We start from the raw sequence: 27,138 nt of genomic DNA on the forward strand, positions 1-27,138 counted from the left end.
TGCACTAATGTACCAAAGGGGCAGTGATACCTTTTTCTTTTAAACGCGAGAGTATTTTTACCCCATGTCGGAAAAAATTCTCTAGCGCCGGAGGCGTGGATCGTTTGAAGCCTCGCAGCCAGACCGGCTGGAGCAGCCAGTTTCTACGGCAACCTAGGTAGGCCACGTAGATGACGCGACCTTGTGGCGTTATCACTCGCCCACCAGATTGTGAACAAACTGACCACCGTGGCAAGTAGCAGTCAAATCAATTATTGCTCGCGAGAGGTTGCTCTGGGCCTCGCAAGGCCTACTGATGAAAGCACCTGCCATTTCAGGGCAGTGGCACGTGACTTAACCGCTGCACCACTGTGCCAGGAGTGTGGAGTTCCAGCGATCTATGAACGAAAAGTTGAGAATTTCGAATTCCGCATATATGGGTATTAACCCACTAACCCTGTCGCGTCATACTCTTAAGGCAGAGCCCGTTTCACCTCCAGCTTTTTACCTATGTACATTGTTTATATTCCCAGCTGGGTCTTTCGTTACGCTAAGAAACACGTCAGGCCGAACAAGGAAACCATGTCATAATTCACGTTGTTCATTTCTTTCCTGAGCTTACTTCGCGCAACCAACAAGGCAAAATACACCTGGGACCGCAGCTGAAGACAAACAGTGCTAAGTCTGTTATGCTCTTTTTATGCTCAAGTTTCGCTAAGTGTATGTATTTTTCTTAATGTGCGCTTCGTCGCATATATTTTGAGCTCATTCCAGAAAAAGGGCGCTTCTCCCTTCCAATGCGAGCCGCCGCGGTGGCTGAGTGGTTACGGCGCTCGGCTGCCGGCCCGAAAGACGCGGGTTCGATCCCGGCCGCGGCGGTCGAATTTCGATGGAGGCGAAATTCTAGAGGCCCGTGTACTGTGCGATGTCAGTGCACGTTAAAGAACCTCACGTGGTCGAAATTTCCGGAGCCCTTCACTGCGGCGTCTCTCATAGCCTGAGTCACTTTGGGACGTTAAACCCCCATAAACCAAACCTTCCAATGCATTCTTTTGTATCAACCTCCTCCAGGCTTCTTAGCTCAAGAAGGCTGCTTTACCCGACAGGAACACAAGTTAATTCCCACACCAGGCCATTAATTACAATAGCGCAAAAATAACCAAAACCACTCAGTCCCTGCTCCTTCTATGCAAGCGCGGCTGTCCTTCCCAGCAGGCGATCGATTTATGTCCAAGCGCATTGGCGTCGAAGCAATTTGCAAACGGTCTGATTTCTCAGCTGTCGGTGAAGCCAGCCACACTACCTCTCTCTTTGGTCTCCTCCGTATACCTGCGCTCTCTCTGTCTCATTCTGTCGTCGCGTGCCCTGTTTTATATTTATATTGCATTTATTTAAAACAGAAGGAACCTCTTAAGCTTGTCGTCGGTGCCGTAGCCTACCGCATTACTCCCCAGAATATGGCTATAGGATTTGCACCCTACGGACTAGAATTTCATTCCATCGCACACGCTCTAACTCTGTACCACCATTTACAACCTTGCGAACAACTATGCGTGCGAAAATGAGGCACGAGGGAGCCATTCTTTTTTAAATTGCTCTGGAAGATCAAATTGAGTCTCACAAGCTCCACCGGTTGCTGTGTTTGCAGTGCAGTGTATAGAGTGCAGTGGCGTGTTTCTTAACTGCTGAGACACTGCGCCGATAGCGGTATGAGGACTAACCACTGTCTAAACATTTGACACAATCTTCAGAGTTGCTTAGTCGCAATCGGAACTTTATAAGAATTTTAATATGAGTATATTGTGGAGCAAAAGACAGGGGACTCGGAATTGGAACAGTATCATAATAGAACTAGAATCTGAACTTGAATAGATCGGCGACTGAAACAAGATTGCTATCGTATTTCGACCGCATCAAACCAATTGATTGTCCCTAATTCTTTTTCGCAATATATTTCTGCTCCAGAAAACAAAACAGATCAATGCTATTCTCATTCCTTAACCCCCCCTCCCCCCCCACCTGCCTGTTTTATATGCAACACATCCGTTCCATGAAACACAAACATTCACCGGTGACGAGGACTTGCATCTCGTTCTTCTCCTCTGCGCCAGCGCCGTTGCTGACGACGCACACGTAGGTGGCGCTGTCCTGCACCGATGCGCGGCGGAGCACGAGGGTGCCCCCGACGAGCACGATGCCAGGCTCGGTGAGCGGCAGCAGCGGCCGCAGCCGGGCCCCGTACTGGCGGAACCAGCGGTAGGACGGCTGAGGGTGACCTTGCGCCTCGCACGGCACGAACAGAGTAGAGCCCTGGGGGCCTTCCACCTGACGGCTCCAGTGGATAACCTTGGCCGGTATGCTCGAGTGTGGCTCTGCGTGTTAAGAACGAATACAAAGGGAGGGGCTACCACCAACCGCTTGGCATTTGGCTAGAAGTCACCCCTCAGTTCTAAAAGAAAACCAGAACTTCAGGCTGAAGACGGAAGCAAGGTATGAATTCACTGGTGATGCGCCTGCTTAAATTTCACTGATTACAACCAGCCTCAATTGCGCTGGCAACACCTTCGATAACAAACTGAAGTTCTCAAAAAAAAAATTGTTCAGGATTTCGTGCCAAATTTATATTCAACTTTGTAAATAGCAAGATGTCCGGAAAAGTTGAAGCCGTTTTTCCTGGGTTCGATTTTGTGTTTAGGTGGAAGGTTATGAACGCCACGCGATGTCTCTGGCTGTTTAGCGAAGCTGAGGTGGTGGTTAATTTTCAGTACTTTAAATACCGACTTTTAATTGTACTTATGCGGCTTTAATAAAACCATAATTGCGACTACTGGTTGAAGTGGAGAGAAAGAAAGTGCGGCAAATGGGAGGCTGAAGCAATGAAAAAAAAACTGAGGCTGCCTTGACCTAACTTGATGGCCTTCAAATGCCGAAATAGCGGAAATATTTAGTGCTGGTTTCCGTCTTTCCGGCACGACTTCTGGTGTTGTTGAGCTTCAACCCTATCGCTAAACAGGCGAGTTGGTGTTACATTATGACCGCACTTGATGGTGATGATGATGATGATGATGATGATGATGATGTCCTCAGGCTTAAATGCACATACCCACGGCGGGGTATTGGCCAGGGTGCATTGCGGAAACAAACGCAATATTGGACAAGGAGTAGAGTATTTGGATAATTTTGTCTTAGACTATAATTTGTACTAAAATGAAGAATCAAAAAAGAAATGAAAAAACAGTGAATTCTCATTCTAACCGAGGAATCTAGCTGATTAAATTGTATAGTTGTGAATGTAATCGCACAGTGCTTTCAGGTTATATCCTTTGGCGCTTGCCCAGAAGGACAGGAGAATCGTAATAGATAGAGGAAGCCCTAGTCGATAGAGGGGGATCTCCAGATAAGTTCCACGAAGAAGCGAACCATCGGCAGAAGAGGAAAAAGTGATCTATGGACTAACTTTCTCCACAAGACCCACACAGGTTCATCATAAATAGCCCCAGTTGACGTAAATAAAGATTTAGTCATGTATACCGCAACGCAAGAGGGTCATGGACACCTCACATTGTCTTCAACTGCACATCCGCACACTCCAAAGAAATGTCGAGTGTTGAAAATCATATGCAGCAGGGAGGGGCTCTTGGCTTAAGTAGTGGAGGCGCTGGAATTGTTGAAAGCGTGCTGTAGTCACGTAGATAGTATTTGGGACAAACGGGACAATAGGTCCCTCAAGGGCGGACTTTGCTAAAAAAATCAACCCTTTTATCAGAAGCAATACCACAGTGCCCGGGGACCAAGTGAAAGCGTACTTTTGTAATATATGGCGGGAAAAACAATTGAAGAGAAAGATTCATAGGAGTATCTCTCGATCTTTAGAGCGCTGTCAAGACGAAAAGGCTGTCTGAAAATATAATAAGCTGTGAGATACTTCAGACAATCCTTATCAAAGCCAACTCAATGGCCAGAAACTATGCGACAAAAATAGATGTATAGTCAGGGTATGGAAATAAATAACTCCAATCAAGAACTATTGAGTAAATGCCAATGGCTGCCTTTACGTTTTGCTTAGAGGCGTCTCCAAAACCGCAGTATGGTTAGGAAAATTATCTAGATACTCCTCTTTAATCTCATTTAATACATTGGCAGGCAGATTCTTAGGATTTCCTGGGAGGGTGTCGTTAAAAGAGACTGCAGTATTCTTGTGAGTCAGCGATTGTCGTGTGTATCTTCCTTTCATCCTCGTCTTTAGCTTTCTTGCCCTTAAAAAAATTAAAGTTTCACTGTTCCGCAAATACACATAAGCCCTCGTTAGCACTAGCTGTCATCTCCAGGCGAAAATTAGGTCTCTACTTGCTGTTCTTATCAGCATTTTTATAGCGCTTCGTTTGTCCTTGCGCTAAAACTAGGATTTAACTAATGTTGATGCGCTAACGTCCAACATAAAGGTTAGACGCGAGGAAAATTTCAGTAGTACTCTCTGAACGAGAGAAAAGTAAGTGACTTCTTGATAGGCTTGTAGATTATTTTTTCTTCTTTTCAAGATTTATCGATTGAAACGCCTCATCTTCAAATTGAGGGTAAGCATACGAGTGGCCCGCACTATGTGCGCTTAGGGCTTCGTGGTGCTGGAATGCAGGTCAGCTACACCAGCGCTTCTTGCGAGGAATGTCTCAGGGCGCAGAGGGAAACATACCCACGAATTCATAACAAGCGGATTTTTTTAAAGGGGAATGGTTAATGAGCGCAATTTTACGCCTATAGTAACACACTGTACCCCAATAATAAGTATATTCGTAGATTGTCCTCGTGACACTTGCAGTTTATTGCTATTTATTGCCAAAAACGTACCCACTGGTTTTTATGACCTCCCTAACTAGTCTCACAATTTAGTAACAAACGCACCCCTTTGCTTTTCTATCGTAGTGTAATAGAAACTACTTTTTGCGAGCACAGGACAATTATTAAAACTAAGATTTTGCCCCGGACCGAAAAATTAGATCTTTTTCATCAGTATTGTCGTAACAGTACCTTACAATATTCCATAGTTGCCTCACAATCAAAGTGTTGTCCAAGAAAGCTGGACTTCAATTTAAGCATGAATGAATGAATGAATGAATGAATGAATGAATGAATGAATGAATGAATGAATGAATGAATGACGAACCGGTGATGACGAGCTTCCCTGCTGTGATGCTGCTCGCCACGGCACCGGTGAGCGTGTCCTTGGTTTGGCACTGGAACGAGTGGTGACTGTCCTCCGGTCCCGCGCGCCGCACGTGCAGCTCGCCGGTGGTGAAGGCCACGTACTTGGAATTCTCATCTGGACACAGCGCCAGATAGTGAAATGAGTGGGGCGGGAAAATGAGGGAGCGGGACGGAAGTAATCACCCGGAACTGAAGCCTTTTGTCGTCGCTCTGGAAAACGTAAAGAAGGGGAGCGGCATGTGTGGGATGGGCCCGCAGCGATCGATACGTCGCGCGTGGAGAGCGCAAAAGTCGTTTCCCTGAACTCTACTAGTAATCTGCGAGACTCGTCGAATAGAAATGTCAAGAATAATTATTGAAGATGGCGTGCCCAGTATCAAAATTGTCGTCCCGGTTTTGTCACTATTGAGAACACAGCATAAACGATCTGGAATATATTGTTCTTAGAGTTAAAGAAGTAATATGGAGCACGGAGCGGAAATGCGAACAATAAGACACGCATTAAATAGCGACACGCCGTTTCTGTTTCTGCGTGCTCTTCTCGACGGGCCGAATTTTATGAGCGCATTGAGACAAAAACAAAACAATCTTTATGTCTCGGATCAGTTATGAATGCTTCTGAATGGCGTCAAGACTTGCAGACCCGAGGTCGTCATTAAACTGTTGGGCAGAGAACGGAAGGGAAAACAGGGGCTCGTTATGATGCCATACGTAGCGTGAGAGGATTCTCGCGCAGCTTCTACCTTCACCGTTCGAGCATGTTTCATGTGGCGCTCACGTTAATACAGGACGCACGATGTCCGCCGTTATGGATCAGGGCAGCGCTGGTGGACGCTCTCAAGGTTCGCTTGCGCTACAAATAAATACCCTGAAGGCGAAGGCTGGCCAGCCGTCTCCGTAGCTCAGTTCGTAAGGGAACCAGACGTGAAATTCGGAGGGCTTGGATTCAGATCCCACCGGCGGCATGTGGTTGTTTTTCTCCTGCTTTCTTGTAAATGATCGTTAAGCGATGAAATAATTACACTGTTATTTCTTTTTATCGATCAACACCACAAATTTAAAATGAAGTGAAAAATCATCTATGTTCTTGGTTTGGGTGACTTGGCTTCCTGCATGCTTGTTTTGTGGGGATAGATGACTGGGTTTATTTTTATTTACCTTCTTTTTTGCGTTCTGGGGCCGTTGGTGGATTAGAAAAGCTCATGAAAAGCTTTTTAACCGCTCTTCCAAAGAGAGAGGCACCGATTAAATAAAAGCTCTCAGTGCTAGCAGCATCCAATATATGTGCCCACCTAGCAGAGGCTCGTTGCATGATTTGTGTAATATGTGGTGCCCCTTGATTTCTCTCCAGCAGGGAATTGAAACAAAGTAAGGCTTGATGTTTTTCACAACTCACGAAGCTAGCTCCCATTTCTATACAGGCTTTTTGCGCTGACCCCGATTTCCGAATGTTTACTCTACTATATCAGAGATTCATTACTGAACTACCTTTGCACGTTTTAGATGCTTGTAGTGAGGTTTGCGACTTGCCTGGGATAGCTTGAACGGAGATGATAAACCCGTCACTTCGGACCCATGATGTCACGATGACGTACTCTTTGACGTGGTTCGGCACGTGACATCTTAGAACGCCGGTGTTCATCCGGATAACGAAGTCATCGTAGACACGTATCTCGTACTGCTGCTGCACCACTGCAAGAAGCAGAAGGAAAGAAGGACCACAATTAGCGTTGCTGGCCTTTTTCTGTCGCTTTGATTATGTCAATAGCTTCATGTTCGGGATAGGATTACATGTTTTTTCCTACTGCTTGTCCTTGCTGCTTTATTCACCCCTGCTTATCTTTTCAAGCGACAACACGCCCTCGCTATCTTGGTATCACCGGGATGGGCTTGTTGATGCCGGGGATGATAAGAGAAACAGAGAGCCAAACGGAGAGAGATCGCCCCGTCTTGTCGTCGTCTTTTTTTTCCTGCATTAAGTTTCTTTAGTCACGATATTTTACCAACACATCAAAGCCTATTCACTTCAGATGATAACAGTGCGTCTTAATAGGTAGAAAGCAGGTGTTCGCTTTATCGGCTTAATTTTTATCACGCACAGTCAAGAAAATAGCGATAAATGTACTCAAAAGATGCTTTATCAAAATGGCTTTATAATTTTGTTAGGGCCTTCACCAACGCGACTCGAATTCGTCCCGGCTTTGCTTGGTTTGTTTTCGTAGAAAGCCCTACGCCGTTACGGTAACTTGAAGTAGCTTGTGTGCCCGAGGAAAAAGCAAGAAATTTTTCCCACTGGTCTCTATAGATAGAGGAATCTAGTGGCATTGTTAGCGAATAATTTGCATCATTGTGCAGTGCGCTCTATTTTGCGGCAGAAGACAACAAATCACGTGTCACTCTCAGCACGAATGTGCTTCGAGACAGAGGCTGTGTTAGTTGCGAGAGGCTGCCAGGGAGCTTACGTATATCAAGATATTCTAAGTGCAATCTAGAACCTGAATAATCTACAGCGTGACGCCAGAATGCTAAAGAATAAACTGAAAAGTACTGACAGAAAGACATATGATAGATGTCTGCGTGCAAAAAGGATCAGAACCTTCAAAGAAGCAGGAATAGAGCATGTTTTCAGAATAGGCTATACACTGCCTTGATGCCTTGAGGAGAATAAAAAAGATTGGCGGTGGTTTAGCTCTGGTTAAACCTGGAGTGACGCGATAGCTACAGCTGGCCGAGTGGAACTTGGTCCTTTGACCAACCACGTGATAAACCACGTGATCAGCCACGGCGTCGCGCCTCCGGCAACTGCTCAGCACCACATGACCAACCATGGGACAGCGTGGCGGCGCAGCCACACGGTGGCGCCCCGCTCAAGGCTAGAAATGCTAACGTAATGTAGCTATCGCTACAAAATCAGTTCATTCATTTGAGCGGCCGTTAAGACATGAAAATGAAGCTGCGAGACGAGTGACGAAACCAAACGTCATCCTTAGGCGCCATGACGGGCGTAAAGACATGGCTTAGCACTGTAAACTGTATTTGAATGCTTTGGTAGGATGTTGGAAGCATTAAGCAACCCCATCTGGATTAGTCGGGCAGGTCCAGAGTGGCTTTGACTAATATGAGAGTTTCATTTTATCATGGGGCCCACCGTGAATTTCGGGCATATTAGTGCACGCTCTACTAGTAAGTCATTACAGACTTAGAGCAAATTTGTGCGCGTGATTATTTATGGTTTATGGGGGTTTCAGGGAAGCCGTAGGGTTATGGAGGTTTCAGGGAAGCCGTAGTGAAGGGTTCCAGAAATTTCGACCACCTGCGGTTCGTTAACGTGCACTGATATCGCACAGTACACGGACCTCTATAATTTCGCCTCCACCGAAATTCTACCGCCGCGGCCGAGCGCGTGATTAAATGCAATAGTTTGGTGAAGATAACCATCCATAATTTCAATTCCCTTCGGTGTAATCACGCAATGAACTTCACGTAGTGTGTTCATGAACTGAGGCGTACTTATGGCCGCGGTGGCTTATGAACTGGAACTTGAATTTGTTTCTGATGAATAGGCTGAAATATAAAGATAAAAATGCGTACTTCATGCTTCCGCAAAAATAAAGTTTATATCAGGGAAGTGGCATTGGAAGGAAAGTTGAAAACGCAACAGGAATTATTTTCAGGATCTGCGGCAATGCACGGTCGAAGTTGAGCATTTTATTTTAGCAAATTTATCCACTAGAAATCATGGTTAAATTTTAAATTGGCGGTCTCATCGGTAACCTTCAGCGTAACTGGCTTCAACATCTCGAAGGCAAAAGTTGAGGCTCGTTAAACCCGGTGCAAAACGAGCAATCTTGAACTTTTTGTCAAAATTATTTTCAGGATCTGCGGCAATGCACGGTCGAAGTTGAGAATTTTATTTTAGCAATTTTATCCATTAGAAATCATGGTTATATTCTAAATTGGCGGTCTCATCGGTAACCTTCAGCGTAACTGGTTTCAACATCTTGAGGGCAAACGTTGAGGCTCGTTAAACCCGGTGCAAAACGAGCAGTCTTGAACTTTTGTCAAAATTACTGCTCTAAAGAACAATTCTAGGATTAACTGGGCCTCTACACGTGGTCGTTTCGGGAAAGCGAAAGTTATTTTGGAAAGCATCCGAGGCATCTTAGCTTTGCAAAGTCAAGATGGTTACTGATTGGGGCGCTGTCTGCATGTCTAATTCATTTCGTTATTTCACTTGACGGAAAACAATATTTCGAACTGAGCTTTGGAAAAAGAAACTGCAGTCATCTCCTAGAATCTAGCAATTTTTACCGCAGCCGCGTCTATATACACTCTTATTATTTTTATTTCTTCATCATTTGTTTTCAAGTTCCTAATCAAAATTTCCTACATTTTTTCTGTGCTTGTTTATTTATCTTAGGTATCGGTAATTATTCAGATGATTTTATATCGCAGCTTCAGTAGACGGCGTGCAAGCTTTTGGCTTGTATTTAAAATGTAATTTTTATTCTTTAAACAAAAGGACTGAAGAAAACAGGTGCACGATCAAGTGATATTCTTTCGGAGAATTTCTTACCTTCCCTTTACTCTAAACCTATGGTTTACGCCTGATCACTTTTGAGATATTCGAAAAATTCAGCCATGATTCCACGAGCTTAGTTCCCGTACACAGCGTATTTATTCTCATGCAGATATGACAGTTAAGGAGTCAGAATAGTACTTAATCATGGTAGAAACCGGAAACTGAATAAAAATTTCGGTTTGTAAAAAATGGAAAGGTCACATTAGTTATCTTGTTTTATAGCCAGAAGATTTAGTAAAAAGCGATAAACATGCAACAGAACTCCACGAAAACGAAATAGTGTCGTAAATCTGATAACACTGACACAAGTGAAACCTTACGAAAAACCAAACATAAATACAAAATCTTCCAAAACAACTTCTATGGAATTAAAAAGAAATAAAGAAGGCTAGCTCTCACAGCACACAAAGATAGGTGAATAAGAGGCGAAGAATGAACAGAGAAAAGCCAATCTCACACAGCCGACAAACTTAGTTAAAGCGCGTTAGGAAGGAGAAAAATTAGTGTTTATTGCATTCTCACGCGCATTACACAGGCCATCAGGAGCGAGGCCCATCTGATTTGCATCTACACAGACTTCCAGCGAGGTAATAGGAATCGTACGAATAGGCAGGAAAATAGAGACCCATGAAAAGCAGCGCTCAGATCAGGAGCACAAATGAAAGTTTTGCAGAGACGTGTTTTTCAGTAAAATGAACAGAAGCACGAGACGGCCTCAGAAATGGCCAGCGGTGTAATGCAACGGAGGCAACTAATCAGCAGGAAGATTATAGACGGGACGCAGTTATTAAGGGAGGGAAAAAAATCCCGGAGAATAATTAAAAAACAAGATAACTCTATTTTAAGAAAAAAGTAGAAAAATATCAAAGCGACTTGATTAGGATACTGCTGCCTTTGTCATTAGTGCTCACCCGCACTGCCCTCACACGCGAGAAAGGTGTTTGAGAGGGGGAAAGAGACAGCAGCAATGGCTCACTGGGAGTCAAGGCGGCGCAATATTCGCCGGGGTGAAAGTCTTTCATTTAGCCTTGCGGGTTGGAGCGAAGCTACTATCACTCTTCATTGTTCGCCGTACTGACCGGCGACTCCGAGCAGTGCCGTGCCAGCGGCGCTTTTATAGAACATGCTCTTTCTCTACTCTTTAACCCTTCCTCCTCTGCTACTTCTCACCGTGGTTGTCTTACTCGCCCTTTCACAAAGCCTTCAGGAACGAGACGTGTTTGCCAACTCGGCAAGTGTAAAGGGTACGAAAGAAAAGGAGAAGGAGGAGGGGAAGGGAGCCGATCAAGGGGTAAGGAATGGAGGGTGTCCAGCGGCGGGACCTGTCCCAAGCGTCCCATAGCGGTAGGTACGGCGTTGGTGGTGTGGCGCCCAAATAAGCTTCCGCTTCCGTGATAGCCTCACTTTACGACACTATAAATCTCGGCGAAATAAGGGAACACTCCCGCCGGACCGGACTGGCCCGCCGACATGGGGGGCTGCAGCTCGCATACAGTGTGCAAGCTGGCTGAATACTGGGCGTCTTTATTCTTTTCGGCTGGGTGTTGTAACGTGGTCCAGCGCAGCCTCGTAAGAGACGCAACGCAATATGGGAGCTGGGAAGCGCGGCGGTAGCGATGTGAGAGCATGTAGCATACTGCGCTACGGCATCTGGTGCGAACACAAGCGAAGATGCGTCGTGGAGACGACAGCACGCGTGAAAAGGACGCACAGATGTGGCGAGGGCTTGGAAATCGCGTTGTTGTTCCTCTCTTCTTGTAACAAGTGGTGGAAAAGAAAGGTAGAAGGAACTTCAACTCTTTTTTTAGATTCAGACACGTTTGTTGTTCCAAGGATAGGCAGTCGGGGAGAACTTAATATAAAAACGACGGTTTCTGTTCGACAAGGAAGATATGTGGAGTTAGGCACTGATCTGTGATAGGAGGCCGTACATTGGTGCTAAAAGAAAGTGAGGTCTAAGATCAAAAAGCGACGTCTTTTATGAGTGCCAGAGCGGAAAATGGATGCCAGATGAGGAAGCCCCAATTGAATAATCGATCTTAAGTGTGAACACGACGTATCAATATCTTTTAATAGGCATTAAGTCGAGCCCACAACAGATAAATTAACAGCAGCACGTTCTTTGCTATATTATACTTGTGAAGTGCCTTTTTGACAGCCCGAACAGCTGATTCTGAATTATTCTGCCGTCGGCGCTCTGCACTAATCGGCTTAGTGTAAGCCGCAATGCAACTATGCATCCAAGCCATTTCACGTGAACACTTTTTGTTGTGTTATTGAACTCTCCGTAAGTGCTCTTCGTTATCCTGTAAAACCTGTTATTACCAGGTACATTAACCATGAGTGCATCTTCTGATTATCAGATGAAAGCCAATTTTCAGTCGAGCTTGCATTTTTACTTACAGCCATGGTTGTTTCTCACCCTTCGAAAAACTGTCGAAAAAAATAAGGTATTGAATAGAAGGAACATAAGGAGATCACTGTCGACGCTGTAAGAGTTGCTGTGTCAGGTTCCCCGCAGGCTCCGACAGCAAGACACCCGCGAAATGCTTGATAAAGAGGCCTTCAAAGTAAATACTGGCGTAAAGAACACGCAGATCAATGAGAAACATATAGGATATGTACGACACGTCACATCTGGTGGTCGTTCTTCCCTGCGCATGTCTTCTTCGCGCCAGTAAGTACTTTAATGCAACGTATGTACAAGGATACCACTCAGCCAAACGAAAGCTTAGATTAAACCAAATCTTTCACATGTGTTGGGAGAGTTGCCCATTTAAAAGAACTGCCGGCTAGGCAATAGGTGAGGCGAGGTGGTAGAAAGCTACCACCAAAACAGCGTACACTATATTCCGAGAGTAGCGGGTGCCCCGCACTTCCCTTCATTACGAAAAATTTGGGACAAGCGCTTCTAGTTTGCTTAAGCGGCAATTCGGTTTGAACTAGTTGGTTCGTAGCTAACGTTTATTGTGAAGACGGCGCAAAAGAGGCAGTAACAAGGAATGCATATGAAAACAGCGAGACAGGTGCAAACGTACATATGAGGGCTTTTCACCCAAAATCCTGCCATTTTTATGATGCAACGGATAAGTATCATAGGAGCATTAAAAAAAACTAAATACCGCCAACAACTATCAGCGTATAGGTTCCAGGCGTAACTGCTGACGAGAAAAAATTCAATTAAGCACTAGATAGCACAACACTCGAGACAAAAAACAAAAACAAATTATATGGGGCTGAATCTCAAGATTTTCCAAGCGCACAAAAACAAAGACAAAAATACACCAGAACGCAAAGTGATCAATTCGTCTCACAAGCGCACGTGTACAAGGTAAACAAGATGCCAAAAAATTTTATGCTGCTACAAGAACAAAACTTGGGACAATGAAAAAAAGTAATGTCAAGAGCTCGTGAAAAAGGCGCACATAAAAACATAAAACATAAACGAAAATGTCTTAGCGTCAAAGGAAAAAAATCTCCCGGTTCTAGGGGTCAGTTGCCGATAAAACGCAGCCAAGGAGAAGGAAAAGCGCACATGACAATGAAATGTTTAAAACCTATTAGAGCAAAGCTTCGAAAAAAGCACTCTCCATGGCACTAAGCATTGCAAGTGGCTTGCTAACAGACATATTTCCCGCCTTGTTGATAAAATTGGCTTCAAACTATTTCAGGCTCTATTTTTGATGTTCGAGCTTATTTCGTCAAGAAAGCCGGAAACATGTGCGTTGGCAGACCATCCGTAAGGTTTATTGCCATGAAAACTGCTTTTTATTTTTTATTTGATGCTGAAACATTATTTCGTAGGCTTTAAGTCTTCATGCCGGCCTTTTTATCGTGATCTGGTTGCTCAGTGTTTCATTGGCAAACGTTTAGTTCATGTAGGAACGTTACAACTTTTACCACCTTGTCTGTCTGAAACACGTGCTCGTGTGCGACATGCGGATGAATTCGCGCTTTGGTGCTGCTGATTTTTGTTTTGTTTTTATGCTCTTGGATACTCCTCAGACTCGCTTCAATAACTTCCTTTTTTCTGGCTTAAGTTGCACGCTCTTTTGTGCGGAATTGTGTTTTTGCTCGTTAGCAGTCACGTCAGTAACTGCTCGATAATGGTTTTTTTACGTTTTTTCAATGGTTGAAGTGATATCGATCAGTTGCAGAGCAAAAACAGCCTGGTTTGGCCGAATAAGCGCTCAGTTTAAAGTTGGCTCCTGTTCCTTTGTTTTTCATGTACCTTCCTTGCTCCTGTATGTTTTGCGCCGTCGTCAGAATGAACTTTATTTAGTTCCCTTGGCTGCTACTATGCTACGCATGGCTTTGGGCAATAACAAATAGCGCACTGACATAACCCGTGACGTAAGAAAGAAAGAAAATGACCGAATCGCCTCACATTACTGCCCTATGAGCCGCAAGGTTTTGCTGTACAAGCTCAGCTTTGATCTGCATTCCTCGTAATACTGTGAATGAGGGAATCTGCCTGACCAAGTGGCGAGATATACAGGTACACGTCCCAGTGTCACATATGCGCATTTGCTGCGTGCACTCCCGGACACCCTTAAAGCGTGTAGGGGTAGCCATCCCGGTTTCTCAGGAGATGTCCTCGACTGATGGGAAGTGGGAAGATCGGCCGAAAACCAGCCCCCCCAAGTTACAAAAGGGAGTGGTCGTTGGTGGTCAGCTTTCGCCGGTCGCAAGCCAGAGAATGTGTCGGAGCCAAAGGCTCCCAATCAAAAAGAGTCTGTGTATAGCAGAGTCGACGCTGAGAATTTATATTGTACTGACCAGAAGACGCACACAGTAACAGTAGAGAGAGGCTACAACCCAAACGAAATTCTTGCAAATAAAGCAGACTAATACACAAGGGAGGCAAACATAAGAAAACACAATTTGTTCACTGGGCATGGAGAAGGTCCGCGATCGAGAATCAGGATGGGGCCTTCCCGAACACTGGCACTTTCTCCCTCTCAGGTGCGTGACTGGGCGATGTGTACTGATCCGGAAGTCATGCAGGAGCGCTTCTTCGAAGCTAGAACTACGGCACGGGCGGACAGACGGCCCAAAACGCCCATCCTATACAGGCAATTTTCCCGTCATAGAGGGGAGCCCCAATTTATCCAATATGATTGCGCTACAGGGGACTCCTTCTGGGCCCAGCATAGGTAGAATCGCGCTTGTTTCCAAGTTTTGATGGCAAGCTCGGGCTTGTTTGGCGATGTTTCCGACATCATGCGAGTCACCCTTTTTTTTTTCTCGACGGTGTAAAAGGACTAAGCGAGAGATGGGGACGAAATCGCTGTCTGGCGCGCGAAAAGTGCTGGTGCGAAAGCGGATCCGTAAGCCGTGGGCGCACAGTGACAGAGTATAACAGTAATTTTAAAGCCGCTCATTGTGTTGCCAATTTAGGCGACGAAATGTGTTCAATAAATGGGAAAAAAATATCTTCTCTGATAAAAAGTTTCGTAGAGAGCTCCTTCACTTAGGCACTGTTTCTGACGGGGACATGCGGAAAAAGTATCGCTTTACGTCCGGCACTATCTCGAACGCTCATAGCATTATTTGCGCTCAAAAAAAAAAAAAACCGGAAAGGCTCAAACTATGCGTCAAATCTCTTGAAGCCCGGCTTGCCAACCAGTTTTCAAATGCCGAAGGTGAACCAAATTTTCCCCTCTGTCTCCTGATGTGACCCTCTCCTGAACGAATTTCGAAAAAATTAAAACCAGATGACGAAGGGCCCCGGTTATAATCAGTTTGAGCACGCAAGGGCAGTTTCCTCTTTGTTGTTCACTTCTATTGGTTTCTGGTAGGAAACTAAATTATGAGACCAACGGTATTTGACTGCTATGCAACACCTATTTAATCCACTTGCCTTACTGTAGCATCCGCAGGGCCTTCTCCTTTTCACTGCTTGGATTATCTGACATAACTAAAAAATAATGCGCACGCTACGTTCTAAGCGTTTCTTGTTAATAAAATTTCAACGAAGTTTCTGTTCAGGTTCCATGAGGAGTGAGACCCCTGAATGTGCGCAGAAACGGATATGCGCATCGACAGATGCTATTCATGGTGCTTAATATGTGGTTTAACTTCGCACGAGCATTAGACCCGGTTTCCCTTGAAAACTTCCGTGTTAAAAACATGTCGCGAGGTCAATATTATAGTGATTGTTTCCTGTTCGCCTTACATCAGTTAAATCTGAGTACCATGGTAGACTTTCTATTGAAAAAGGCTCAGATCGCAAGCCCGAAGCTTTTTATGATCAGAAGTTTCACAAATGCCTAACATATTTGTGAAAGCTCACCGTGGTACACCTCAAGGTGGCGCCGTGTTCAAGCCTCGGCTCGCAAATGTAATTGGGAGCATTGGGAAGCGGTCTTTAAAGAGGAAACGCGAATTATTTCACTGGAGGAGTATTTGTGCGAAACCACAGCTGATTTGCAATTAGCTTCGTTCGAAGCAAATGGTCTCGAACCACGTCAAGCTTGTCAGCCTCGCGACTTCCGTTCTCTAGTTGCCCTGCGTAATGCGGCGCACAGCTGGACGTGCAAGCAGCGCAATCGCGCTCGACCTTTTCAGTTTGCCTATGATTACCAAGTATAGTTAGCGCGCATTACAACTGTTTGCTGTTTCTTGGTTTTGCAACTTCTTTACGTAACAAAATTTGTTTTCGGAGAAACTAGACGCATGGTGTGAAACTGCACGATTTTCTAGTGGAGATCGCGAGAACTTTTCTTCCTTGAGCAAAGTAGCGGATGGTGAGTCCTGCTTACCACGTTGCGACTGCAGCTAAATATCACACGCTAATGTGAAAGACCCCAAAGTATCAAAATTTGATGTCACCCTTAGAATGCCGATTCCCTCAAGCCGTCTGTCTTACAAAATGGTTTTAGTTTATCGCCACAGCTTAATCTGACCATGGCGGAGGTTTTGGCTGCAATTACATTGCATTGTGTTTCCTGCTCTCTTTTTGCCCAGAGGTAGGTTTAAACTGCTATTAAAATAAAAGTCAAGTAACTTGGTTTTTACGTTCAATGACTGCATTTGTCAACAGTATCTCGTGCGTCAGAATAGCCCATTTTTCCAGTAGGATCGCTTTTTTGGCAAGACATTTTGGCGGAATCAGCAGGTAAGGGCATACACGAAGGGCTGAGATCTGTGCACTAGAGCGTTATACGTACAATGTCCAATGTGTTCAGGGGCTTGGAACTTTAGGATTTTTAAGGTGGATACGAAATATAGAAACCAAAACAATGTGCCAGCAAATCAAAGTTCCTCTGCAGAACTGCGTTTGCTTTTTGTGTTCTTTATGTGTTTCCATATCTGTCTACCAATTATCGCGAACATTGGATGGCACACATATTTTCCTCTTACAGAGCGGAGTCTAAATGCAGTAGTAATCTACAGCGCCTTTAGTTTTTGAAACGTATGAAGATCAGTAACGACCGAAAATTGGTGCAAAATTGAGGAAATAATGCTGTGTGCAAGTCTTCGAATGACTCTACATTTAGCAGTTAATCATTCTTGAAGGCACACAAGTTGTTTTTAATTTCAGAGCTTCAGTTCAGTTTGCAATTTATGAACTCGAAAGGCGCATGAAAAGTTCGCGATGATTACACTAGAACTTCATGAAGCTGTGCCATATTGTGATCAAAAGCTGCAATCCTGTCATCAGTGTGTTTATGTGTGTTTTTCAGCGCGTGTCTGTGTTTGTGTGTGTTTCTTTTCGGTATCCCACATTGAAAGCTGCACTTACGCAAAAAAAAAAAAAACACTCGGTTATAGCTACCTGAACTAACCAATAATTGCTAACAGTAAACGTTTACGAAACAGTTGTGCTCTGTTTTTAACAGAGAATATTACGCATTGCAAGCATGGCTTTTGGGGTGTTGGTTTTGCATCCTTTTGAACTAACGGTAGTAGCTAAATGGTGCGACATGCCCACCTTCCTGCTTACTGGTTAAGCAAAGACTCTCTCTGAAGAAAAACAGTGACCAGCTTTTTGTTTGCCGTCTGTATTGAGGAGAAACAAGGTGGTGCCCTCGCCCTCATTCGATTGTCTAAGAATTTCTTCACTGAACGTGCGATGACGTGCGATCTAATTGAAAGTAATGCGATTTTTTTCCGCGAGTGTCGCTTCTGCCGTGTGCTACGAAAACAAATAGCACTGTGTCAAGCATTGCTCTAGAAACCGTGTAAAAGCTGACATTACTAACTACTCGCAAGCTGTACCGATCTCCTTCTCTTGTAGAGCAGCTACTGCGGCCAGAAAGCTCAGGCGCCATCCATCGTAAACGCTGATGTCAAAAGGGCCCTGAGCTTAATCGCAGCTGCATTTGAATTTTACATCTGCTCGCTTTACATGACAAGTATCCTCAAACACAAAGCAAGTTTCCGTTACGTGTGACCTAAGGTGACCCATTTCCTGAAAATGAGCAGAAGTCGATGAGAGCAAGGTTAAATTATACGGCTCTAACAGTAGTTGCGTGCCAGCGAGTGTTTACTTTATCAGAAGTTTTGTGAATAATTTGTCCAAATGCGCAGAACTAGTAAGAAATAATGTGAACACCGTAATGAAATAAATTCGGCAAAGAAACCTTCGCTTGACGTGTGACGCAATAGCTTAAAAAATACAACAAAACCAAGCCAGACGCTTGAAAGCAATCACAATAAATTCTGAGTAAAAATGAAAAACATCGTAGTTTTGATATAATCAAATCTGAACGACCTGAAATTGTAGACTCAGGAATACACTAGTGATATTTGGAATATCACCAGCGTGTGACTTCATTCCTTCTATTGAGACTTAATACGGAGTCCCTGTTATTCGGCGCTCACCTAGTCCGGAGATATAACAGAACAACATTTTAGAAAAGATATTGTTCTTTTATACATTTTTTTTCTGTCTCATCGCTCTAAACACAATTAAAAACCGCTTCGGTGTGTCTTTATCGCTTAATCTTTACTTGTTTTGCGAAGAGTATTTCGTTTGGACACATTAGATACCATGGAATAGATCATGTGGCCCTTGGGTAATGAAAACTCGTCATATGCAAGATACTTTATTTGCACTAATGAAGGCTTGGGATTAAACGCTCGGGTCTTGCACGAACTTTTCGACGGATTACAAATTTGTGGTAGAGGGTCGCGAAATGGTGGATAGCGCTAAAATATTCGCTTTAATTGAACCTTACTTCTAAATGCGAGTGAGAATGAAATTCAAACATGACTTCTTGAAAAAAGCTTCAAAATATCTGTGTTAAAATATTTAATTGCTGCGCCTTCAAAAAGAAATTTTATTGATCTGTGAAGAAGAAGAATGCAGGACGAATGTTTACTTTCGTCATTCTGATGTAACCTGTGCTTGTTCGAGTTTTCAGTTCCGATGCGATCCACTCTTGTTATCAACTGAAGAAATTGTCTATGAGCCTTCAAAACAAAGTTTGGTTTGTGTATGCTGATTTAACGTCCCAAAGCGACTCAGGCTATGAAGGACGCCTCAAAAGCAAAGTAAAATGCAGTTGCGCCTAGGTCGCCCTGAGCACGGCAGTGCTTAAAGCAGATTGCGTTTCATTTTTAACAGCAGCAAAGCGTGCTGCCGCGTGACGCTCTAGAGCAATAAGAAAAATAACCTAGTTTCACTTTTTAGCGAATTCATTACGGTAGTCACAAGGCAAGGACTCTTTAGTGAACTGAGCTGCTACAACATCACGTGCGTTAGAGGTCAAGCTAAGCGCGGTTTTACATCATGGCTTTTCTTATGAATTCCAGCTACTCGGTTGAGAAAAGCTCCTCCCTTCGAGAGAAAAGTTGACGTCGTACGTCACAGTACTCGCTGGCATTGCCGCCACCGAGCCCATAGGCGAGGCGTTCACGAAGCTGCCAGAACGTGAGGCGACCGCGTTACTGGATGATTAATGGAACGGCGCCGCGCTCATTAATTAGCAGGCAACAAGCTGCACAGCAGGGTAGACGTAGTGGCCGGTGTGTGGACACTCACGTGCTGACGTCATGGCACGGTGGCGCCACTCCCGGCGACGAGAGCGCGGAGAGTCCCAACGTGGCCCATCCGTTATAGGCGCAGCTCGTTAGCGAGTCAGCGAACGTTTTCACGGTGCTACGCTTGTGTCAGACATGGTGTCTGGTAGCACCTTCGCAATAGGAAAAGTGCGTAGGCAGGTAGCGTCCAGCAGCTGTTTTCTAAAGTGCATAGTCCGCAGCGAAAGGGGAAAAGAAATAACTGGCGTTTTTTAGCAGCTGCTACACAACGTGGAGTAGCCGGGTGTACACCTGATGCTCGTGAAAAGTGTTCTTTGCACGATGCATTTTAAATAAATGTTCACCTGGTTCTTCTGCCGGTAGACTAAAGAAGGTCCCCCGCCCTCTGCTGCACCTCTTAATGTCTACACATAGCGGCGCGCAGGTTGTCCTGAGGTTGTTTAAGAACAGCGTTAGCAGAGACGAGACACGTAAGACGAGAGGACACTCTATGCTGAGCATTCAACTGCGTTTATTGGAAAACGCGCATGAATTCATAGCCAACCCGCAAGCTTCATGAACGCATGTGCGTTTATAACCGATTCTCTAACCTATCTAGCAATCTCATTTTATTTGAAGACTAGGCAACTGAAGTTGAGAGAAAAAAAAAAACTGACGCCAACCAGTATTTTAACTTTACCCAACGTTTCGGGACCAACTCGGTACTCTTCTTCAGGGGTGACTAAAGTGTGCCAGCAGCAGCAGCGGGATTCTGCCTTCGCTCTCCCTTTGTTAGCACGTGGCGCATTCCACTAACTAACGCGGAGGGGAGCGTTCCTGGAGTCCCATTCATTGCCGCCTTTGTGAGCCGGATGTGCCATGACTCTACATGTCGCCTTTTGAACAGGTTTGGTTCCACGGCCAAGACGCTCACCTCCTCGAAGGCTACGCGGTGGTCGACGCGCTCGCAGTGTTCGGCGAGGGGGATGGATTCTGAAGTCATAAGCCGAATGTCATTTTTGTGTTGCCTTATTCTTTGGCGGAGGTTTTTGTTTCGCCGATGTATGAACCCGGGCACTCTGAGCATGGGATTTTGTTGACGACACCCGGTTGTTTTCCTCAGGGGACACGGTCTTTCGGTCGTGGTGAGAAGCAGCTTATTGTCGAAACAGGTTTGTGAGCCACGTGGATTCCATGTTTTCTGGGAATGCGTGCGAGTGCCTCGCTCGTTCCCCTCACATATGGAAGGACAACGCGCGAGCATTTCGTTGTTTCATTGATGGCTGGTCTTCCTGTCCTCCCAGCTTGACGGCGATCAACGCGTTGAATAAAGTCACAAGTTTAGCCATTCTTCTGTAGGTCGGCGAGAGCGGTGGCTTCTTCTGCTTCTCCGCTTCGGGGGAGCAGACTGACTTTGCTCTTCTCAAGAGAGAGCAGACGACTGTTCCATTGTGGCTAGTAGGATGATTGGAATTAAAATTTAGGTAGCGACGGGTAGGGATTGGCTTTCTATATACACCGAACTTTACATCTGCCCCTTTTCTTGCTATGAAGACGTCCAGGAATGTCAAAGTGTTGTTCACTTATCGTTCCATTGTGAACTGAACAGAAGGCTCGACTGAGTTGAGGTGTGCAAGAAAATTTTCGACCTGGGATGCCTTCAGAATGCACAAACAGTCGTCAATGTAACGAATGAAAAGTTTTGGTTCTTCTTGGAACGACATCAGTGCTTTCTCTTCGATGGCCTCCATCGTCAGGCTGGCAGCAGAATTAGGAGTGTCAGGTTGGCAGCAGACTTACGTAATCTTATTGAGTGTCTGGGAACTCTTGTCGCTCATTGAGAACTCTGGTCGTACTCGTAGCAGAATACTCAGATGACGGTGTGATTGAGATCTCGCAAGAAGCGCCCCGAATGAAAATGCGCTATAACCCACTCGTTAATTTGACATGTTTAAGGACATTGGTATTGTTAACGGTAAAGGAGGTGCACCAGAAAAGTTACTTAACTGCAATCGATGAATTTTTATGTTTAAAGTGCGAACGAACAGGTTTTTTTCACGCTATAATGAAGAACCGTTGCATAACGTGTATCACCAGGAGTTTACGTGGAATCTGAGACTTTCCAAATGTTCTCGCAGTCAGCTTGTGTCTAGATGCGACTTTGGAAGCTGTGGCCGACTCTGATACCTGGTTTTTTCTTGCAAAGCACATATCTTATTCAGCCATCGCTGCGAATACCTTGCGTAGAAACTAACTTTGTTGCTTATGTAAGAATTGCACTATTTAAAGTGCGAGCTTCTCTTCTACCTGGTGTTTCACTTACCTTAAACACATTTCGCAAAATAAGCAGGAAATAAGCAAGCTATCACTGTTCTTGCGAGCATAGGAACATACTTCTGCTAATGTTATTAGGTGTAAAAATGTATATGACAAGTTTAGCGGGAAATGAAAAATTAAAGATAGCATCATCAACGCTAGCCCAAGCTTGCCATTTGACACCTTTAATTGTAACTCAAGTGCAATAAACCTGCCTTTGACACATACTGAAATGCGATACAAAAAAAGTAAGCGTGGAGTGATGGTATATATGGTACTCCTTCAGATACTTATGTAGCTTTGCTTTCGTACAATATGAGATATTCTTCTTAAGGTTGTTGTTAATGGTGTAGCACTCTCAATTGAAATTCATTCAGATCCCTACTTTTTTCGATAAGGACTATTATCTCTTCTCCTCTTCCTTTCTTTATTGATGAAAAACAGCAGCCTAGGGTAAGTTCGCAAGAACGGAAGCTAAAATTGTGTTTCCGGTAATTGAGAGAATAAATGTTGACGATGACACTATTTTTATAGCATATTTTTGCTTGTTTGTTTTCTCCGGCACTTCACTCTTTCTTCACATAATATTTGCTTTATGATGCTATCGTATGTCGCCAAATTTTTTATGCCTGCTGTCAGAGGTCGGTATACACCGTGTTTACCGCGTAACCCAATTGAGAAATGAAAGAAAGCAAGAAGGAAGAGGATGTATAATATTATCAAAAAGCATTTAAAAGCACAAGCGCCCGAATGCACTTTGACTATAGAAAAGACGAAGAGAAATTGATCGAGCATTGTCTTAGGCCATTTTATGAGGGGAACAACAACAACAACAATTGTCTGAGGATAGTTCAGCAGATCGTAAATGCTCCACTAGAAATTAGGGTCGAATGCGGAGAACGCGCAGGAATGAATGAAAGACAAGAAAGCAGTTATATTTTTGATATTAGCCTAGTAGCACGCAATCAGCCGGAGAGAATAAATTTCGTGCGAGAGATTGGTACTCTTATAAAAAAGAAAAACCTGAATGATGTGTTTGTTTGGAAGGTAAATGAAATTTTCTTACTTCACTTGAAGCTGAAGCGAAGAAGGCATTAAAGGCAAAAAAATAATTAAATTCGAAACGTGAAATGAGATTTGCTGATGGCGAGTACATACACAAATCAGTAACAATGTCCAGATTCCAATGACTATAATTATAGAGGTTGTTCGGCGCCTAGTGCCGTTTGAAAACAGAACGTTGATATAAAAAGAGCATCAGTATTAAAAACAAGCTGTTAAGAATTATATGTGTTTTCGGTAGGCTAATAAGACTATCGCGTGCCCGTCGACTCTCGCCGTCCGACGAACTCAATGCCACGTTTTTTGATCCAAAACGATTCTAGTCTTTGATCAGTTATGAACAACAGAACAAAATATAAAATGATGTGAATAAGGACAACACGATACGCTTGTTCCGCCAGAGACGCATTTGCTGATGTAGTCTGCGGACGAAGTATCTTGCCAAAACAGCGTTTCTTCAGCGATTTTTTTATAATGAGGCGTATGAATGCCTTGGCTTCTGGAAGCTCCTTAAGGCGAAAAATAAGTTCTTTCATGATGATAAGAAATTTATTTCAGCTTCTCCTAGTACGATCGAGAGGCTTTGTCACAAGTTTCAGAAGAGGCTTTTAAAATAAACCTCTTATTCCTATCCACCGCCTTAGAGGAAAGAAATCTGAAAAAATATCCGGCAACTGCTTTTTTTTTCTTTAATTTTTCGTGCTTATGTCTTAAGGACCTTTACTCGACTTTTATGACTCAGCAAAGCGTAGTGAGAGAAACACAAAACAAAGCGGTAAACCGAAACGCATCAAGAAGGCGCGGCGTTCACGTTTCTCAAAGCCCAATTACGGCACTGTGCTATCTCGCTGACCCGCTTGAAGGAACGCACCATTCAGGTAGTTTCTCAGCAAGAGCGTCGAGTTCCCTTCGGGCTCTGCGTCAAGGATACGCACACACTGGCAGAAACCTTGTCTTCATCCCGTGCTTCTCTGTAGTTTTTTTTTTTTGCTTGAAACCTGTTTTGCTGGACAGTGACAAAGAGGATCGACTTTGGAGTATGGTGCTTTTTTCTTCTGTACTATCAGTGTTTAGGTCGCGTTTCTAGGCGTAAGGCTGTTGTCTCGCTTGTGGTCCCAGATTGTCACGTCTTGAGCGAGTACCTTCAAAGGTTTGCCGAAATATAAGAAATAGACACAGGCAAATAAAAAAATGAAAGGATGCAGTGCACATAGCGTACAGCCGATGCGCTGGAAAAGTTACTTCTAGAAAAATGGCGCCGCAACACGTAAAGCACGCACGCTCCTTTATGCCTCTACATCAGTGCTGTAGATGAACTTCAATGGCAATGCTGAAGGGCGATACTGAGCGTAACACAAAATTTTTAAGAACGCTGTTGAGTCTTCTCATCATTTAAAATTCATGTATATTCATTTCTTTGCAACAGAGAGATTTTTATGGGCTTAGTTGCATGCTGCTCATGCTGGAAAGATAATTATCCAAGTATTTCGTTGGAAGTAGTGCGTAACTTCAGCTGGACGCTCAAGCGTTGACTGTCATTCAAAGGGATGATCAGCACATGCTAACTGCTAGTTTGTGTTGCAACGAGCAAAGAATAGTTGAGATGTGATTTCGTGGTTTTGTTTGCTGCTGTTTTTGTTTTTACTTTATTTTGACACATCTTCGCATTTAATTTTCCTTACTAGACTCCAACTGCTTCAGTAACAGGAAGGTGAAGTGACACGTGAAGCACGACATATTGCCGCGCTGCAAAGATTAAGCTGTGCGTTTTTGTATCTCACCGCCATCGAAAGAGAAAATGATATTGGGTTCTGTGACTTCATCCTCAGGCCCAGAATGCCTTAGCCAGAAAACCGCTGCGGTGATTAAATTGCTGAAAGTGTACGCAAATTAGTCTCATAGTATAAATCTCGGTATTATAAAATATGGAGGCAACAAAACTCTGACCGTTGATTACTTTGAGCACGCACAGATGTTTTCGACCATGACTGTCGATAAAATACTCCCGAAGGCAGTATGCAAACATTAAAAGGTTGCTTTCACCTGGCTCCTTAAGCTCACTTCAGCAGCATTATAACCGGTGACATCCACATTCACTATTAGAGTTCCAGATTTATCGGGAGACCCTTTGCTGAGGACACACCCAGAATTGTCGTGTGACTGAAGCCCGTTGCAGTAGTTGTAACTGTCACAACAATCCTCAAGGCAACGCAAGTCAAGGAGAAAAAAAAGTAAAGAAAAAGCAGAAGAGAAGAAAAATACGCAAACGTCAAAAGCCAAGCCAAGCCAAGAGAGAGGCGAAGAAGAAGAGACCAAGAGGATCTTTTTGGTTACAGGCGCGAAAACAGACACAACACAAGGTAGAAAGACGGGACGGAGAGCCCTTGTGTTTTTACCTTGTGTTGTGTCTGTTTTCGCGCCTGTAACCAAAAATATGTACAGTTACCAACTTGCCCAGCAAGACGTCTCTTTAATACCAAGAATAGATAAGAAGGGAGAGAAAATGGAGGGGCCTTACTACTGTTCGAAAATGATTTAGCTAAATGGTAGCCTAGTTTAAGCAGCCTTCTTTCCATATAAGACCGACCACATTCTTGTCAACCTAATCTTCTCGTATGCCCTCATCGAGATAACATTGTTCGCGTATTATGATTCTGAGCTCTCTAGTAAAGAATTCGTGGGAAGAAATATCTTCTTTAAGGTCCATTAAAGGTACACAGGAGCACTCGTAGTAAATTACAAACAAAACAGTTAAGGCAAGAAATCCTCCCGCGCGTCCTATTATTTTCGAAAACTGCTTTAAGCATGCTTCTCCAGCGCAACATGGCTACTTTTGACACGACCACGGCCGGTCAGCCGAGACAGCGCCTAAAGACACTGTATTGTGCTCCGCTGTCTTCGTGAAGGTGAAACACAAAGAGATAGGCGTTTCGTGGAAACTCTGTGACAAGATTGACGCCTCCGCGGTCTTTTGTGCACCACAACCTCATTTAGACAGTAGACGCGATCAAGTGGGCTTTACACGGCGACATGCAAGGAGAGCTAGTTGCGGTTTTAGAACGTGCTATTCAGTTCCTGCACATCATCGTGCGTAGCAAACGCCTCCCCAGTTCAGCCAAAGAGTGATGACTACGGTCTGCACGCACTTTGTTTGCCCGACACCTTCTACTCAAGTGCATGCGAGATATGACGACCACACCGAACACACGCGAGTGCTTTTGTTCCTCAAGCCAGCGGGTTTATTTCGTTAGTTCGGTTCTTTTATACTCTCAGAAACCCCCTCCCTTCTCTAGCGGTTGACCGCAGTCTTTACACAGGGGTCTGTGCGGTGGCTCAGTGGTTAGAGCGCTCGGCTAATGAGCAGGAGTTTCCCGGTCGAAACCGGCCGTGATTGCCGCGTTTTGATAAAGGCTACACGCAAAACACGGCCCTGTACTTTGTTATATCAGTGCACGTTAATGATCTCCAGTCGGTCGAAATTACTCGGGAGCCCTTCGCTTCGGCACCTCTTTATTCCTTTCTTCTCTCACTCCCTCCTTTATCACTTCTCCTACGGCGCGGTTCAGGTGTCCGCGGAGATGTGGGGCAGAGACTGCGCCGTTTCGTTTCCTGAAAAATCATTTTTTTAAATTTTTCTGCGCCTAGTTCATCCTACCTAAATATGTGGTATTCTGAGGAGTGGGCACCTGCGACGGAATCTCTACATTTTAGTCATATATAACATGAAAATCTGTGTCATTGATTCATAAAATGTTTATCCGAACGTGCAAATGAAGTGGGTAGGTTGCGGAGGAATATGCAGGAAAGTTTGCTTACTCTGAAGGGGTGACGAAAGGCACAGAATAATCTATAGAATGTAGATAGAGTGCAGGAAAACTGTTAGGAGGACAAAAATGTCTATATCGAGCCCAAACCAAGAAAGTGTGGAATCCCTGGGCTTGCCTGCATGCAATGTCTAAAGCTGCACCACGTCTTACCTTCCACTCTACGAGCAATTGCCTAAAAACTTGTGGTTTAACCCATGATAC

The 27,138-nt window shown here is 44.3% G+C and overlaps 1 protein-coding gene across 1 annotated transcript in view; it reads right to left on the reverse strand.

Annotated features, from left to right (window-relative positions):
- The window catches only part of LOC144130372 (cell adhesion molecule Dscam1-like), a 196,001-nt gene that overhangs the window by 32,781 nt on the left and 136,082 nt on the right, over positions 1 to 27,138 (reverse strand). Inside the window, exons 4-6 of the mRNA XM_077664298.1 lie at positions 6,712 to 6,873; positions 5,141 to 5,296; positions 2,049 to 2,351 (exon numbers count right to left, since the gene is read on the reverse strand). Of these exons, the coding sequence (XP_077520424.1) occupies positions 2,049 to 2,351; positions 5,141 to 5,296; positions 6,712 to 6,873 (621 nt within the window). The remainder of the gene's footprint in view (positions 1 to 2,048; positions 2,352 to 5,140; positions 5,297 to 6,711; positions 6,874 to 27,138) is intronic.

This window comes from Amblyomma americanum, chromosome 4 (genome assembly GCF_052857255.1).
Source record: "Amblyomma americanum isolate KBUSLIRL-KWMA chromosome 4, ASM5285725v1, whole genome shotgun sequence".
In the NCBI taxonomy this organism is placed as follows: domain Eukaryota; kingdom Metazoa; phylum Arthropoda; class Arachnida; order Ixodida; family Ixodidae; genus Amblyomma; species Amblyomma americanum.